This window comes from Microcebus murinus, chromosome 10 (assembly GCF_040939455.1).
Source record: "Microcebus murinus isolate Inina chromosome 10, M.murinus_Inina_mat1.0, whole genome shotgun sequence".
Taxonomy (NCBI): Eukaryota; Metazoa; Chordata; class Mammalia; order Primates; family Cheirogaleidae; genus Microcebus; species Microcebus murinus.
The window spans coordinates 54,470,233-54,488,714 of record NC_134113.1 but is presented as its reverse complement, the minus strand read 5'-3'; the positions used below and the strand labels follow the sequence as shown (position 1 = coordinate 54,488,714).

The following is an 18,482-nucleotide window of genomic DNA, read 5'->3' as shown; positions in this document are numbered from 1 at the left end:
ATGAATTTCTTTCAATTTATAGTAAAGATGGGGTCTCGCTCTTGCTCAGGCTGGTTTCGAACTCCTGACCTCGAGCAATCCACCTGCCTCGGCCTCCCAGAGTGCTAGGATTACAGGCGTGAGCCACCGCGCCCGGCCTAACTATTGATTCTTTACTCTGTATTTTAGACATTAGGGTTACCACAGTGAACTAAAAAGACAAAAGACCAGCCTCATAGCATTCACATTGTTGTTGGGGAAAGTAATAAACAAATATATAGGCATTTAATGGTAAATAGCAAAGAAGTGCCTTGAAGAAAAAGAACGTAAGATAAGGGGGTATAGAAGTGATGAGGGTGATATTTTAGACAGGATGGGCAGGCATTTTGGGGGGTTTGAGGTATAAGAGAAAGCAAACTAGTGAAGAGCAACTTAACGTGGACTCCAGAGCCCGAACGTGTCCCCGAGTAAGGGGCTCCCTCTGGCAGTGCAGCCAGTCTGCGTGGAGATTAGAGTCAGTGAGTGCTGGGGGGGGGCAGGTGGGCCCAGTCAGCCTGTGGTTGCTTCTTCCTGGCTCCAGCTGTCAGAACTGTCTGCAGGGCTGGGCAGAGTGCTGATTAACTGTAAATAGATACTTGTCTTTCCAGGGCTCATCAAGCCCGATTCTCTGAAGATTTCCCGAAGTCACTCTGTGTGTTCTGGGCTTGAGGAGAAGTGTGAAGTCATGCCTGGGAAACAGCTGCAAGGAGTGCAGGGATTCCTTCTGCCTGTGTCCGGGTGCTCAACAAGGCCTTTTGCAAGAGCTTTGGGGCTTAATGGATTTGGATTTGAATCTTGACTGTGCTATTTATTAGCTCTTTGACCATGGGCCAATTTCTTAACCTCCTTAAACCTCAATTTCTTTGAACCTCAGTATCATCCTGTATAACCAAGATGATAATACTTACCTTTTAGTGATTTTGTGAGAATTAAATAACATGTGAAGGACCCAGGGCAGTGTCTGGCATAGTGGATGCTAAGTACATTTTAAGTAGAAATATTATTTGAAGGCTATTAACCTCTTGAGTCAAGGATCTGCTATTGAGGAGCCTAATGAAAATATTCAGGAAATATGAGTTATTGTTGATGGGTAGAGACTGGTTCTCTGTACCTCGAAGTTATAACATCACTGAACTGCCCACATTAGTCACCTTTCTTTTCTACTCAATGATGTTGGCCTAGTCATGACCTCTCCATGGGGACTCCATGTCCCTCTCCTAGGGGACCCTCAGGGACCAGGGAAACCCTTGGCTTTGTTGGGCTGCCCTTTAGCACATTTTATCTCTGGTGCAGCCATGGAAGGTCCCAACTTTTAGAGTCTTCTGAACTAGAGGCTTTTTACCAAGGCCAGGACAGCCGTTGTAGACCTGCCAAGTCGAGGCCTGTACTGAACTCTGGGATAGTGGAGCCACTATTGTGTGGGCTCATTTTGTAGATTGGAGATCACACACTCCCCTCCCCTCAATGCCAGCCCTGGAGTGAGGCCCAGACAATGTTCTGGAGTGAATGAACTAGAGCTATCTGACTAGGAAAGGGCATCTTTGTTTGAACCTTCTCTGTCCAGAGTATGCTTGGGCCCCTTACTTTGGACAAACCTCTTGTTTGTGGTTGTCGTTATTTTGTTTTTACTTGCTGCTCAGCAGAATCGGCACCGCACAAGCTCTCATTATCCTCAGGCCCTTGGCAGGCAGGGCACTTGGTGATTCCTGCTCCCCTGCTCACGTCTGCAGATTGTTTTTTGATGCATCTGGCATGAGTTCCACATTGATGGTCCAATAGCAGCTATTAATTGCACCCTTTGGGCTTGTTTAATTATTGCTGGCATGGTGGGTGACTAAGGATTAAGAATCTCTTGTGCATTTATGAGGCAACAGGTTCCAGTGACCTCCCAAAGCATTTATTTATCTGTCATTTCCCCAGAATATCCTTGTTAAAAGTTGTGAACAAAACCTCAGGAGTTAAGGGGTAGCTGGCCTAGACAGTGTCAGGTAGCATTTGGCCTCCCAGTTGATTCTTTCCAATAACTGTAAAGAAGCCATGTATTAATAGTACTTATTGCCTGCAGATGCCCAGAGAAATGTCAATATGGTGTCATAATAGTATAAAAGCACTACCAGCTGCTTCTGATGGTCTTAGGCCAGAGGCCAGAGAGCTTCTTCCAGCCTTACTCTGGAGCCAGGTGAAGGTTCACATTAGTACTTTGGAGGCCTCTGAGGGGGTGAACCAAGAGTGGATAAGGTGCCATTCTCCTTGCTGGAGACAGGGAGAAGGACAAGATACCAGCCCTCAAAGACTCACCAAGTGCAGCATCGTACTCATTCACTCAGCAAGCACTTAGAATTGTGTTAAGAGCCAGAGAAATAAAGATGACTAAGACAGTCATCCTGCCTGCAGGAGTTCAGTCTAGAGTTTACATTAAACATATAATTATAATACACAGCAGGGTACGTGCAATGGTATAGATATGAAGCATCGGGGAGCTCCGAGGAGAGGGAGGGGCTCGAGGAATACTACCTGGAGGAGGAAATCTCTGCTGGCTGAAAGGATAATTAGGAGTTGGACAGAAGTGTGGGAGAGAAATCATTCCAGGTAGTGGAACGGCATGAGCAGACATCGAGGTGAGATAGAATATGTTCAGAATCCTCATAGAGCTGCTCAGAGCGGTTGAAGAGTAAAGTGTAGGCCAGGTGAACTGGTGAGAAAATGCTTGGTCCCCTCTGGGTTTCAAAGACTGAGCAAAGTCACCCCCTTTGGGAACCCTAGCCTAAGAGCATGGAAGAGGCACATCAAGGACCTGGTCAAGGCCGGGCATGGTGGCTCATGCCTGTAATCCTAGCACTCTGGGAGGCCAAGGCGGGCGAATCGCTCAAGGTCAGGAGTTCAAAACCAGCCTGAGCAAGAGTGAGACCCTGTCTCTACTAAAAATAAAAACAAATTAATTGGCCAATTAAAAATATATAGAAAAAATTAGCCGGGCATGGTGGTGCATGCCTGTAGTCTCAGATACTTTGGAAGGCTGAGGCAGAAGGATTGCTTGAGCCCAGGAGTTTGAGGTTGCTGTGAGCTAGGCTGACGCCATGGCACTCTAGCCAGGGCAACAGAGTGAGACTCTGTCTCAAAATAAATTAAATAAATAAATAAATAAATAAATAAAAAAGAAATGTAAAGTGTAAGGCTGGGAGGCAGGACTAAAGTGGTAAGGAAGGCTTTGAATGCCATGTGGAAGAGACTGTACTCATGTGTTTCGTAGGAGAGTCAGGTTGTGAATGGGTTAGTCTGGCAACCATGGGAGGGAATCAGAATTGGAGGTGGGCAGCCTAGTAAGGGCAAGGCCTTGGTAGTATGGTGATGATGATGGGCGCCTGACCAGGGCCAGTTTGCATGGTGGAGATGATGGGACCAAGTCAAATAAAAATTAACTGTTAATAAAGAGTCAAAAAGATTAAATTTTCAAGATTTGATGACTAATTAGATTTGACATTGTGAGGGTGGAAATGAGGGAGAAGGGAGGAATTTAGGATGACATCCAGATTCTAGCTTGCTAGATTAGTTAGATGGAGGTGCCGTCAGTTAGGGGAACCCAGGAGGAGGAATGCCTTAGAAGAGGAAGTGATGAGGCCACTTGGAGACACGTGAGGCAGCAGTGCCTGTGGAAGTTTGGGTGGAATGTCTAATGGGCGGTTGGATATTTAAAGCTGAAGCTCAAAGGAGAAGTCTGGGGTAGAAATACATATTTGAGAGTCATCAGTGTTTACTGGTTAAGTAAAATAGAGATTTGTGGCACAATCGGACCTTAGGTTTGCAGACCACAGGTTTAACCTGAGGAAGTCAGGAGACATTTGGGGAAGTGAGGGATTTGAACACTATGGATAACTAGGAGAATCTCCAGATCTCGCCACAGATAACAGGACTGTGGTCCCTAAAGTTTAGAGAAATTGTCCCAGATCATTCAGCTGCTTAAATAGCAGAGCAGCTTGGTGACGCGATTCTGTCTGCCCAAATTCTGGGGCAGGTTTCCTGTGAATGCCCTGGGTGCCTGTTGGTGTCTTGATTTTATCTTTTGAAGCGGTGTGGTGCAACCTCTGCTCTAACCTAGAGAATTATTGGATCACATGAGATAATGGAATTGTATCCTTTCACTTAATGGTTATCAGTAAGAGGTAGATATAATCCATATTTTATATTTGAAGAAACTGAGGTTCAGAGAAGTTTAATAACTTTCAAAATTCAAATCCAGGTCATCCCTGATTCCAAAACCTGTGCTTTGGAGCATTCTGGAAAGTTTAAAATGCCACTCAGATGTAAGGGATTTGCCCAAAAGAATGATTTCCTTGTCCCCATGCTCTGCAGAGTCTGTGAAGCTTGACCTGCAGGTGTCCGGCACGTATACCTCATCAGCTTATTTCACTCAGTTGTACTGGTGAAGCGGTGTCTAATGATCAACCAAAGCCAGTCAGACAAATCCAGGTGGACCTTTTCAAGTTAGAAATGGAGATTTGTTTGCTTTGTAAGGAGCTACAAGACATGGTAGAAAACCTGTATGTTGGAGGCTGCATATCTGGGTTTAAATATGGGTTTTGCTACTTTCTATGTGACTTTGAGCTAGTTGGTCTTAGATTCTTTTGTTTTTTTGTTTTTTTCTTTTAGAGACAAGGTTTTGCTCTGTGAGCCAAGCTGGAGTGCAGTGCTACAATCATAGCTCATTGCAGCCCGAACTGCTGGGCTCAAATAATCCTTGTGCCTCAGCCTCCTGAGTAGCTGGGATGACATGCTCACCCCATCACACCTGGCTGGGTCTTGGATTCTTAATTCACTCACTGGTTAAATAGGCATAATAACTTTTACCTCATTAATTATTAAGAGCAGTAAGTGAGATAATGTGAGAAAATTACCTGGCGTATAAGAGATGCTCTGATGTTTTTCTACCTATCTCTGGCCCCTGAGTAAATATGACATGACGCCAGACATTTCAAGAAGCAGAGAAGATTTGAGGTCTCTTTAGGTCGTGGGGAGGAAAATCTCAGAAGACTAACTCCAAAAAAGTGTTTATTTCTGGCTAGACAATCAAACTAGATATAAAAAAGCTGGAACAACTGAAAAATGGCATTAGGGTGTGGGTAGCCAAGACCTCCACGTCAAGCTCTAAGCCTTAAAGGCATGGGGGACAACGTTGGGAGCACAGCTCATGGGTCTAGAGCAGACTGGGGTCTTTATGACTCCTCCCAGAACAGGATAGAAGCACTGAGGCACTGAGGATGTACCCCTATTTGAGAGCAGTTAAAAAAGCAAGGAGACAGAACTTGTAGTGTCTCTCCCTGACTGATGACTTGTGACAGATGTGTGCCTGCTCTGAGCCTCAGTTTACCCTTCCATAAAGCAGAAGTCATGCCCCTCCCACATGTGTCTGGAAGTAGGAAGGGATTCATTAAGTTTTATGGTTTTTATGATAAGCTCCTGGATTTACGATGAGACTCCAGGAAAGCCAGAGCTGGGCCCCACCCAGACTGCCTCTGCCGTCCACTTGGGCAGCCACAGCATCTGTTAAGCTGCTTCTGTGTCTAGGAACAAGTGTATTCAAGGTAGGGTCCTCAAGGAGCTTGCAGTCTCCTTTGGGAAATAATACAAAATGTGAAAAGTGAGTAACAATATGAGAGAGAAGTGATGATTTTTTTCCCCAAGAAATCTTGTAATTAAAGGATCTAGGGGAGGTAAGAGCAGTGAACCCTGCAGAAATTCAGAGAAGGGAGTGTGCAGAGGTCTGTGTAGTTTGGGGGAGGATTCATGAGGAAGGTTGAAATTGTATTGGTTGGTCCTGAAGGATACATACAATTTAGAAAGGTGCAAAGAAGGGCTAACACAATTTATTGTCTCAGAGGAGGCATTGTGGGAGATTCAAATCTCAAGGTTTGGGGTCAAACCTGGGTTCAAATTCCAGCTCCACCATGTACTCGCTTTATGATCCTGGGCAAGTTCCACAGCCTTTTGTTTCCTAAATGTACAATACGGATAATGATAGTCCTTACTTCATAGGACTTCTTATCATTGTGAGAATTAAATGAGATAATTCATATAGAGTGTTTATCACAGTTCTGTCAATAAAGGTTAGCTTTTGTCATTATTACTGTTTTCATTGTAACTATTATTATTGTCGTTATCCTGCTTATGCCCACCTACTCACTTTAGCTCATAAGACCCTTTGTCATCTTTGTTTCCTGTCTTCTGTAATTTCCTCCTACATACTTTCATTCCATTATAGCAAATCACTTACAGACTTCTGGATTTATTATGGTGTTTTGTGCTTCCACGTATTTGTACATATTCTCTTCTTGCCTAGAATGTCACCATCACCATCTTCCCTTTCTCTATTGCCTTTGCTTTACTCTTTCCTGCTTAATGTTTAGGACTAAATCCTGCCCGGGCACGGTGGCTCACACTTGTAGTCCCAGCTACTCAAGAGGCTGAGGCAGGAAGACTGCTTAAGCCCAGGAGTTGGAGGTTGTGGTGAGCTATGATGACACCACTACACTCCAGCCTGGGTGACAGAGCAAGACTCCATCTCAAAAACAAACAAACAAACAGAGAACTCAATTAAATCCTATAACATTTCTTCCAGGAAGCCTTACTTGACTCCTTGGTCTAGTTAGATGTTACCTAGATCCCAGCGGGCCTTATGTGTCTCTTTCACAGCAGTGAGCAGTGCTGTCTGTGTTTAGCCCTGGTTTGCTTGTCTAACTTTCCTCAGGCAGGATATAAACTTCCTGAAGGTAGTGATCATGCCCTGTTTATTTTGCTATACCCAGATTCTAGCTTACTACTTGGTATATAGGTGTTTCCCAGCTAAATGTTGAATAAAAATCCCAAACAAAAAGACATAGCTAGCGTTATGTGTAACATATACTGTCTAGGTTCTGATTTAACTTATTTAATCATCACAGCAACCCTATGGGGTAGGTACTATTCTTACCTCCATTTTACAGATGAGGAAACTGAGGCTCACAGAAATTAAATAATTCTCCCAAGAACAAATAACTAGAAAGTGATGGAGCCAGGATTCAAACCCAGGCAGTGTGGCTCCACAGTCAGTGCTTTATCCACTACATTGTGTTTGTGCCTTTGGGATGTCACTAAGATTTGTGATAAGGATATTTATTGAATGACCAAGAAAAGGCGAAGAAACTTTAGCCGTAAGTGACAACTTCATGAACACAGTCAAGAGAGTTAGTAGATGTGTGAAGGCAATGTTGGAGAAATGGATCTTATTACTCTCACTTATGAAAGATTTGCTAGAGATGGTGGATTTCACCTGCTGTGAATTGGAGGCGGGGCATGGCTAGCAGTTGGAAAGGGGGGGATTTCTTTGGGGTGTAATGGAGTAGAAAACTTGAGGACAGGAGAAAGAAGAGTATGTGTTTGGAGAAATTTAATTTTTCCTGTCATGTAGCCATACCTAAATTCAAGGGAAGCTGAGAAATGTGTTAATTCTAGGCTTAACGTTGGAGGTTCATTACTAAGGAAGGTGTGGAGAAGAGGTTGTGGGACAATAAGCAGGTCTCTGCCATATCATTCTTCACATATGATTATACTCGGAGCTCAGAAGAGGGGCTGATTTTTTAGGTCGGGTGGTCACAGAGCTGTTGGATTTGGAGTCAGGTAGTAATAGGTAAGGATTCTAAAGATTGAGGAAATGTCAGTTACAATGCTAGGGTTAGGGAATGGCAAGAGTGGCTGTCCCAGGAGAGAGACAGCCCGCAGAGTAGGAGAGGATGAGGCTGGTCAGAGAAACTGGGACCAGGCTGGGAGAATCTTACCTTGGAAGCTCTTACTGTAAATTGCTAAGAGCAACAGGCCAAGGAGTTCAAGTTCTTGTGTAAATGATAAGGAGTAAAAAAAAGTTTCTGAATCAAGAAGAAACATGATTTATGTGCTTGGAAGTTTGGAAGTTTCATCCATGTGCAAGATGGAAGGAAAGGGAGGGAAGTCCTGGATGCCAGCTAAAACGTTGTCCCAGAGGGCCGAGGGTGAGCAATAAGGGCCATCCAGGTGGTGACAGTGGGATGGAAGGGAGTGTACAGATGAGAGACCTTGGGAGGGAGACCCCCTGGGCCTCAGCGAGAGATGTGCTGTGGTGTTGGGAGTGATGGGGATGCAGCCCCAGGAATATTGTGTCATCTCAGAGGTAGCAATGTCTGTTGGGGTCCCCAGGCAGGAGGGCAGAACCTCATGAAGAGAGGGAGGACACTGGTTGGCTGTGGGGAGAATGTGAGGCTCTGCCCCAGACTCTTTGGCTTTGGAAAACCGGCTGCCCCCAGTGGAATAGTTTCCATTCTGCGTAACTGGGGAGTGTGTGGGTCTGGCTAACCGCGAGGAGGGGCTGAGGAGCCAGTAGACAGATCAAGTTGCTGTGGCAGTGGCTTTTTAGCTAGGGCCTAGGGGCTTGGTGGGAAGTGTTAACGGGAGCTCTCCTATCTCAGATTGTTTACTTCTTCACTGGGTAGGCTGAAGGGAGTGGCCTCAGCCAGGGTCTGGGAGCCAGGTTATCTGCAGGATTACCTGATGTCAGGTGGGAGGTCAACGGTGTGGCAGAGGGTAGAACTAGGGGCTTTACTGGCATTGGGGACATGGTCAGTTTCCTTTGCCTTCTCAGGATCTGGTGGAGGAATCCTCTAGGGTGAAGAAGAGGCCTCAGGGGTGTGATTGTATTTAGAAAAAGCCATCTCTTTGAGTGATTTTGGCCTTTGAAGACCTTTCCTTCATCTGACTTCCCTGGTGTGAATTGCAGAGCTCAGCCTGAGACATCTGGTGAATCCATTTCTTTTTCTTCCAGGCTGCTCAGGGATGTGGCCTGAAACTGCTCAGCAAGTCATTTCTGGTTATAGAGTCATCAGTGACCACAGAAGCACGTTCTCCAGACATGGTTCCGAGCCTGTGAGACCTGGCTTTTCCCTGGCAGCTTGTCCCCAAAGTGATAGCTTCAATTAAACAAAAACAAAAAGCCAGACGTAAGCCAAACAGACACATAAGTCAAGGAGCACCCCTACTCTTCTGATGCCTTTTGTCATGCAGTACCCCAGCAACTTTCCCATACGCCTGACAGGGCAGCTCAGGCCTAGAGAAAACTGTGTGTAGCTACAGTGTATTGTACCCACGTCGCCCTTCCTGTGCATGGGGTCACATAGGGTGGGGAGATGGGCAGTAGTGGGGACTGCACTGGTGAGGCTGTGGAGCTTGGCAGAACCAGGCTGGGAGGCCTAGAGTCCAGGGAGGTAACTGCTGCCTTCCACCCGTCCTGTTCTGAGTGGTTTGGTGTGCAGGGGCTGGATGAAGTATTTACCTCCACTCCATCAAGGCAGGGCAGAGACTGCCTCTCCCTCCAGCCAAAGGCCGTTGACTGTTCCTGTGATTTCCTTTCTGCCACAGGAGATACAGTTATTTGCCCAGAACCTTTCACAGTTGACTCAGGCCCATTCTGGGCTGTCTCAAGTTATCATCTCCAAACCTGAGCTCTGGAGAGGAGGATGGGCGGGAGTCAGGCAGGGGGAGGAGAGCAGTCAGCTTCATCTCCCTGGTTGGCAGAGAAGCCAGGCTTGGCCTTGCTCTGTGAGGGCTGCAGTGGGATCTGGCCATTGATCTGTTCCATTTCCTCCCCTGCATGACTCCAGCCTGCCACGGGGCCGGGGAAAAGTGTGGGTGTTTGGAGGGGCTGCTGTGCTTCCCATATCTGGACCTTTGAAAGTTTTAACTCTTGGACCTCTGGTCAAACTCTCTGACTTTATTTTTTTGGTCTTCTTTTAACAGGACTGCAGTTTTGGGGGGCAGTTAGGAGAAGCTGTGCCGAAACAATGAGATAAACAAACAGTGACGTGGAGGTGGCAGCGGCATAGGCAGTGGGCTGGGCCAGGCTGCTGTCTGGGCGGGCTGGGTGGAGGACGACTCCCGCCCTACACACTGGCCAGCTGGCTTGCGTTAAAGCGCTGGCTGAAAATAACTCTCATTGTCTGGGAGCTGCTACTGCAGCAGGGCTGGCTGTGGCCGCCAAGGGGCCAAGGCAGCAGGAGCTGGTACCTCCCACCTTCTTGAGCTCTTGCCCTTTGGGAGCGGTGCCCAGCTGGCCACAGCTGTGCCTGCTGCCCACCAGCAGAGACATGTGGATGGCAGGCTGGGCCATTCCTGACACTCTGTCCTTTTGGTGGCTGGTAATGGGCCCTTGTGCCTTGTGTTGCCTGCTTTGCCATTGGCTCTGGGGCAGATTTGTTGGTTTGTGAGGGGGATCCTAGTAGGAACACAGGGTGGGAACACAGTGTTACAGCTGCTCCTGTAGCAGACTCCTGGACTCCCAAACTTGGTGCCCTCTCACCACTTTCCATCTCTGCTCCTCTGCCCACGGGCTGATCTGTGGATGCCAGGGAGCACTTGTGGCACCTGCAGCCAGGTGCCCAGCAGCATGTTGAGAAGCACATGCTGCCTTATTTGTCTGCAGGGCAGTCCTAGATTCTTCTCCCCAGGGCTTCCCATTGCTTGGGCTGAGCACGGGGCTGGGGCTCCCACACTTGGGAGAAGTGTCCAGCCATAGAAAACTTGGTGGGAGGTGGTTTCAAGAGGAAAAACATTAACAAAACTACCACTCACTTTCTATATTTGCTCAAAATAAACAGCCCCCACTGGAGTTTCCCAAAAGCCTCCACAGTCCTTTTTCCAGGACATTTCAGACGTTTCTTTCTCTGTCTCTCAAAGAAGTTGTGCCATTTTTGTCTCTGCTAGGATTTATCATGGCCGACTGGGACTAACAGAAATAGTTGGGAATTTTTGGTCGTTCCTATTTGTTTGTTGGGTTTTCCCCAGGCCTGGCCCAAGAAGAGTGGCAGAGTAGGGGCGAGTCCCAGAGCAGGGCCCACAGCTTTGAAGGAAACTCCAAACCCCACTGGCATTTCCCTTCCCCTGCAGTGGGAAGGAAACGAGGAGGGGTGAACTGGACTGGGGCGCAGAGCAGGAAAGGGAAGGGAATCTCTGCGACCAGCGCTGCTAACGCCTCCTTGGCTTCCCTGGGGCCGAGGGGTCGGGTGGAGAGTAAGGAAACCTCACCGGAGGGACTGGGAACCCCCAGAGCAGGGCAATCTGCCTGGCCTCACACTGGCAGCAAACCAGAGCAGCCATGCAGGAGAAGCATCAGACCCATGCCTTTTGGCTTCTTCCCATTATAGGTTTTTATTATTAGACTGCTCGCTGGTGCCCTGCGATTCAGGAATCAGCCCCAGAGTTGCTTCAGTTTGAGTTCATCTTCCCCCTTCTCCTCCCATCTCCTATTGTGGCTGTTTTGATTGTGACTTGTGTCCCTGACTCCCTTGGGGTCTCCCATCCCCCCAAGGGTGGTGGGACTTAAATTGCTTCCTACTCTGAGAAGAAGCTGGAGAGGGGTCAGTGGAGGGGAAAGGATTGGTCTGTAGTCAGAGTGCTGAGAAGCAGTTGCGGAAAGAGGATTGAGGCAGAGAGAGAGAGAGCCCAGAAGTGAGAGGACGGGTCCCTGGGATGTCAGAACATACACAGGATTTTCAGGCGGAAGGATAAGGGAATTGTGTTGAACACCCACAATGTTCCAGACACATACAGACATAAAATATTTATCATTTAATCCTCATAAAACCCTGTGAAGTAGGGAGATGATCTCCAATTTGTGGATGAGTTCACCAAGGTTCAGTAACTCTGAAGAGCTCAAGTTGATCTTGGGCCCCCTGACTCCACCCACGCCAGTGCTTGCGCCTTTCCCAGACCCTTTCTGTGCAGCAAGGGTCTCAACCAGGAGTTAGCAAGAACTCAGCTCAGCTTCTGCCTTCTGAGAGCCCACAGTCTCTGTGGAACCACTGAGGAAAAATGTCAAGGAAACAAACCTTTGACTGAGACCGGAACCATGTCAGGTTGCTCCCTACCCGGAACTCAGGAAGTTGACCTTCCTAAGAAGCTAAGCAGAGCTTCCTCAGGACAGTGGGGCCCTGCCGGACTCACACATGTCATCAGGTAGAGGCGGAAGCCCTGACACCCTTGTCTGGCAGTAAGAGAACTAGCCTGCCAGGCCCAATCTTGCCCCCTTGGCAGGTGGCTCTCACACATAGGTTTCTTGTGGGAGTGCTGGAACCTGGGGGACTTTCCCTTCCTCTTCTCATCACCCTAAAGAACAGAGAAGGCTGCAGCCACTGTCTAGAGAATGCCACCCAAAACACTAGGCAGGAGGATGTGGCCTGTGGTCAGAGCTGCTTCATGCTTGTGCCATCCATTCCATACTCTGGGGTCCACCTTGACCAGGTCCTTTTTTTTTTTTTTTTTTTTTTTTTTTTGAGACAGAGTTTCACTTTGTTGCCCAGGTTAGAGTGAGTGCCGTGGCGTCAGCCTCGCTCACAGCAACCTCAAACTCCTGGGCTCAAGCGATCCTCCTGCTTCAGCCTCCCAAGTAGCTTGGGACTACAGGCATGTGCCACCATGCCCGGCTAATTTTTTGTATATATATTTTTTAGTTGGCCAATTAATTTCTTTCTATTTTTAGTAGAGATGGGGTCTTGCTCTTGCTCTTGCTCAGGCTGGTTTTGAACTCCTGACCTCAAGCAATCCGCCTGCCTCGGCCTCCTAGAGTGCTAGGATTACAGGTGTGAGCCACCGTGCCTGGCCTTGACCAGGTCCTTGATGTGCCTCTTCCATGCTCTTAGGCTAGGGTTCCCAAAGGGGATGACTTTGCTCAGTCTTTGAAACCCAGAGGGGACCAAGCATTTTTCTCACCAGTTCACCTGGCGGGGAAGCGTGAGCCACAGCACTGACAGTGGTGGCTGAGGGAGGAAGTTGGTATAGACAGGATGCAAAGTGTGCCACAATAGCAACAGGCTACCCCTGCCCCCTCCCGTAGCTTTCTTCCAGGGGAGACAACAGAAAACTGTTTTCATGGCACAGACAGGAGAGATGGTCAGATGACAGCAATGTGCACAGAGCCAGGACCAGTCCCGAGGACTGTTTCTGCTCAGTTCTGTCTTGGCTTCAGCTGGCCACAGTTAGGCTGGAGACTTGCTCTGGGCCTGCCCTTGACCCTTGGGGCCCTGTTTTGTTGAGGCCTCCTGCTTCCATCCTGCCATCCACACAGATGTGCTGCCCAGTTCCAGAGAGAACATTCTAGGCTTGCATTTGTTCATCTTGCCATCCGTACCACATTGGTTGTGGGGAAAACTCGGTTAGTCCCTCCTTCCTAGGAAAATTCAGGCAGATTCACGGGGCAGCAGAAACCATGGGGAGAGGTTCGATGTGGTGGTCTCTTCTCTTCTTATCTCACTTGCCACTTCAATAGCCCTGAATTCTTCTGTTTGTAAACTCCAACCAGAGACCCTACTTTTTTTTTTGAGCCATAGTGACCCTGTTTCCAGCCAGTAGCTGGGCCCAAATCTTGGAACTGGGAGCTCTTACCCATAGGTTTGCCATCACCTTACTCCCCACTAGGTGCATGTTGGGAGTTGGAGATGGTAAAAATAGACACAGCCCTTTAGGGGCTAGATGAGCTTACAGGTAGTTTAGTAGTGTGGGTGAGATAAGCACATTCAATGGATAGTGTTGCAGAAATAAATGATGTTTAAGAATTTTCTTTCGGTTCCTTAGAAAGTGAAGGGCTCCCCTCCCAGGATTCTTTTGCTTCTGAAACAGTGCAGGGCTGTGTGACTCCTCAGGGACCCTGGGTGCACATGATTGATGTCCCCAGGGACGAGGATGTCAAGGAGTGGGCAGGGGTAAGCCAAATGGCATGCTTGAGTCATCAGGGAGTTAGAGCTGAACTTGAAACAGTAGGTAAAGGAGAGAAAGATAAGAGGAAGGCCTCCCAGGTGGCTGGCAGTGTGCTGGGGGAAGCGGATGCATCTGTGGGAAGTCAAGCAGGTTATCAGACAGCTGTGACACTTCAAGTGGGGCATCATATTTGATTCAGGAGTAGGGGGGAGGTAGGTGCAGTGGTCTGATTAAAGTGTCAGACTGGCCAGGTATGGTGGCTCATGCCTGTAAATCCTAGCACTCTGGGAGGCTGAGATGGGAGGATTGCTTGAGCTCAGGAGTTCCAGACCAGCCTGAGCAAGAGGGAGGCTTCATCTCTACAAAAGATAGAAGAATTAGCCAGGTGTGGTGGTGCATGCCTGTAGTCTCAGCTACTCAGGAGGCTGAGGCAGGAGGATCACTTCAGCTCAAGGAGTTTGAGGTTGCAGTGACCTACCACTCATTCACAGTACAGTGACACCACTGCACTGTAGCCCAGGCAACAGAGCGAGACTCTATCTCAAAAAAAAAAAAAAAAAAAAAGTGTCAGACTGCCTTTAGAGGCAAGGGCTATGACCTGGAACAAAGGTAGCCAGACTGATGAGAAGATAGGCTTGGCTGGGGGAAGATAAAGGCAGGAGGGTATCCTGGCATGGTAGCCATGGTGGGGCCACATGGATGCCTTAGGCTTCACTCACTCAGTTGCTCACATTTTATTTATTCATTCACCAAACAGTAATGAATAAAATAAAATGACTCCTGGTCTTGTCCTTCAGTATCTTATGTCAGAGTGTTTCAACAAGGGGTCAGGACACTTTGCTGTGTCTTAATTGGGAGGTGTGTCATAAGTAATTTGCTACTAATAATTAAAGTCCTTGAGTTTTGTGAATTTTTTTGTAAGAAAATTTGAGTAGTTATCTTTATACTGATGTCCATCTCATCACTTGTATGCTGACATGGGGAGGAGGGTAGAATTGCAGCATCTACAGAGGCTGTGAGTGGCTAAGGATTTACGCACGGAAATGTGTGGTGCAGGAAAGTCATGGGGAAAGGTGAATTGAAAAAAAAATTGCTGCTTTAAACTGGTGACTTTCAAATTTTGGGACCTGTCTCATTTTTTGACCTGTACTTAACATTTTATAGCATGACCTATGTGTGACATCTATATGTATACATACATGAAATATAAAAGTAACAAACGTTTCATGAAACGTTATTTATATTTCCTAATTGTGATGAATTCTGGTATTTTCTATTCTATTTTAATCTGCTCATGTCCATTTAAAATAAAGTTAATCTTGACACGCTAAATTGATTCCACAACCTGTGGTTTGGAAAACATTGTCTACCAAGCTCAACTGAATAGGAACAGGGGCAGAACTGCCCCTCTTTTCCAAGCCTCCCTTCTTGGCGACAGAGTGTCAGGTGAAGTCTGAGGGCCCAGGAGAGGGAAAGGTATAGACATGTGGCCTTTCTCTCCTCCAGGTGGGTGGTGGTTTCAGACCCGTTGACTCAGATTCTCTCCTCAGAGCTCCATGAACCTGCCTCCCGACAAGGCCCGGCTCCTGCGGCAGTATGACAACGAGAAGAAGTGGGATCTGATCTGTGACCAGGTATGGGGTTTGCGAAAGGGCAGGAAGGTGGGGAGTTGTGTCTTGGGCTGGACAAGGCAGCAGGGCTGAAGGCATTGACTGCAGCCCTGAGTCCCTTGAGGAATCCTGGCCTGGACTTGGCCTCGGTCTGTGCTCACTTTCTGTTCCAAGAGGACTCTTATGACAGAGACAGAGCCGGTAGGCCATGTTCCCCTGCAGCTCCCGCCAAGAGCTGTCTTGATTTCTACCAGTGGGCAGTGGTGTGAGGGTGGTTTCTGTAGGTCTGGAGTGTAGGGTCAGACGTTGGCTGTGGAATTTAGTGGTTTTCCCAGCAAAGCCTCTTTCTGCCTTTCCCTGGTTAGGGCTGTGCCTGCCAGGGTACTCCAAAGGACCGTTCATCTCTCGCTCCCCCCCATACCTGGCAGATAGCAGGGTGTTTCTTGTTTCCTTTAGGATTTAGGATTGAGAAGCCCTAGTTCCTCTGTTCCCAGATCTCAGAGCAGCCAAGAACCGGAAGCTCTCCTTGCAGGGTAATGTTTAGAGCTGGAGGAGACTAGAGATCAGTGCTCAGAATCGAGATATTCTAACACCTACAACCTGGCTCTTTCCCCTGTACACATGAAGATCACGAGTCATAAGTCTGTGAACTCAGACAGGCCTGTCTACAGGGCTGGGACAGTTGGCTTTTGCTTCCTTATCTCTTGAAAGGTTGGAAGTACCTGGCACAGAGAGTGGGCTGTGTGTGCACTCAGCACTTCGCCATGGGGGCTTTGTCATGAACAAGAAATTCAAGCCCTGAACAAAATCATAATAGCTAACGTTTATTGAGTGCTTATTGTGGACCAAATACTGTACACATTCTGAAATACCTCATTTCATCCTCACAAAAACCCTCTGAGGAGGGCACTGTTGGATTTTACAGGTGAAGAATCCAGGGCACGGCAACTTGCCTAACGCTGGTGAGTGATGGAGCCAGGGCGGGGCTCGGGCCAGCGGATGCCAAGTCTGTGCTGGCGGTTCTGTTCCGTGGCCTCCCCAGGGCACACTGCTTGACCTGAGCTGGGATTTTGCTTCAGAGATCCTAGATAGTCCAAGTCCCTTCTTCTGCAACTGAGACCCATGTCCTTGTGTACTGTAGTAGGAGAGGTTGGTTAGCACCTGCTTGAGGTTTGGGGAATAGTCGCCTTTTGGTATTGAGGCTCTTTAATTGATAATCGTTCAGTCTTTTCTAGGTCACATAATTTCAACTCTTTCTTAAACTTTTCTTTCTTTCATTTGTTTTTAGGTTCTATTTTCTAACAGTCTATCATTATACCATTCTCCTGGACCTTTTCCAGCCCCTCCACCCCCAGCACTTTAGATAGCTTAGTGGTGATGGCCTTTATAGGGCCAGAGAGATTTTCCCTGAGTTTCTTGGTGAGTTGAAGGGATTGGGACAACAGAGAGAGGACACGGTCCTGTGCCTGTGTAGAAGGGGATCAAGGGATCGTCTTGCTGAAAGCAGCTGTCAGCATTTGAGGTTGCTTTGGATTGTTGGGGTTTGGGACCTGAGCAAGAAGCAGAAAGTGTGTTTGTAGCCCTGAGCTGTGTGTCTACACTGCAAAACCAGGCCAGTCCTGACTGCAGGGTTCAGGGCTGAGAAAGCTGGACTCTGTGAGGCCAGGCACCTCTCCCCTTGGCCGTCCTGACGCCATCCATCAGTTGGCCAGGCAGTGAGCAGCCTTTCCCAACCATACCTGTATTTTGGGTACTGTTCACAGCTCTGTAATCCTGCATCTTCTTAGCAAGCAGCAGCCTCTTAAAATAATTTTTGACATAGAAAAATATTTTAGGCTCAGGGAGCACTAATTGGAGGAGAAAATGGCAACAGATGGGAAAAGCCCAGGGATACTGTGTCATGGAAGGGTCTGGGCGATGTTTACAGCCAGGTGACAACTTTGGGAGGCTGAGTCCCCTCCCACTGAACACTACGAGTGCCCCACTTCTCAGGGCCCTCATCGGATGTCCGGCATCTGTGTATGTCCACATACAAGTGTTTCCCTTGCAGGAACGATTCCAGGTGAAGAATCCTCCCCACACTTACATCCAGAAACTCCAGAGCTTCTTGGACCCCAGTGTAACTCGGAAGGTGAAGTATGGGGCAGAGAGGCCCCGTCTTGCTGCCCTTGATAAAGTCCTGTGGGGATTGGGAGCAACCTTTGACTTGTGGCTTGGAATCTGTTTCTGAGCAATAGGAGTTGGATTTCTGGGTTCTGCGGCCAGGGGCCTGGAGTGGCTGGCCAGTGATTGAGGGAGGGTCTGTAACTGCTCTCTTGTATCCCTTCCTTTTCCTTTTCTACCCTTTTTGTTTGTACTATAAAGTTGGATTGGGGGCCTCCATCAGTGACAGAAAATTCTATGTTTACAGAAGTTCAGGAGAAGAGTGCAGGAGTCAACCAAAGTACTAAGAGAACTGGAGATCTCCCTTCGCACCAACCACATTGGGTGAGTTGGATCTGGCCACTACGGCCTCCTTACCTGGCCCCACCAACCTGGTGGTTGGCGGCCGAATGGGGTCTGGTGTCTTCTGAGGATGGTTTGTCCTTTATGCTCTCTGCCACAGGGCAGAGCTGCCTCTTGAATGGCTTCTGGCTTTTCAGAGCTTCAGACTGTTCCTCTTCTGGCTTTCCCTCCCTCTCACCCCTGCCAGCTGCTGACTGGATGCTTCTGGCAAGCTTGGGGCCTCTCATGGGGTCCTTAGCCTGTGGCTTTGAGTGGGAGACATTCCCACAGCAGCTGAGACTGGAGTCTGCCTGTGGCCTGGTGTTAGGCCAAGCGAGGCCCAGAGGAGGCTGGCGGGGGCGTGGGGGGGGGGGACACACAACATTGGATAACTGAGACCTCGTTCCTATTTGGTAACTTTGTGGGCTTTTTGGTGCCCAGGATTATTTGCTTGTTTGAGAAAAGATAGTCTTAGTTCAGGAGCAGAAGCAGCTTCCTGAAATACCAAGAAAGAAGATTCAAGGCAGGGAGGCAGGAGCTGAATGTTTTTTGGATTCACAGGCTGGTGCTGCCAACCCATCAACAGGGCCTCTAGGAGCTGTGTCTGTCTTTCCAGTCTCTGCC

General features: G+C 48.1%; 1 protein-coding gene across 5 annotated transcripts in view; it reads left to right on the top strand.

The window, feature by feature from the left end:
- Positions 1–18,482, top strand: part of FMNL3 (formin like 3) — a 51,244-nt gene that overhangs the window by 13,265 nt on the left and 19,497 nt on the right. For all 5 annotated transcript variants that reach the window (XM_012761540.2, XM_012761530.2, XM_012761510.2 and 2 more), the window contains exons 2-4: positions 15,315–15,398; positions 17,425–17,505; positions 17,785–17,861. In XM_012761540.2, the coding sequence (XP_012616994.1) occupies positions 15,315–15,398; positions 17,425–17,505; positions 17,785–17,861 (242 nt within the window). The remainder of the gene's footprint in view (positions 1–15,314; positions 15,399–17,424; positions 17,506–17,784; positions 17,862–18,482) is intronic.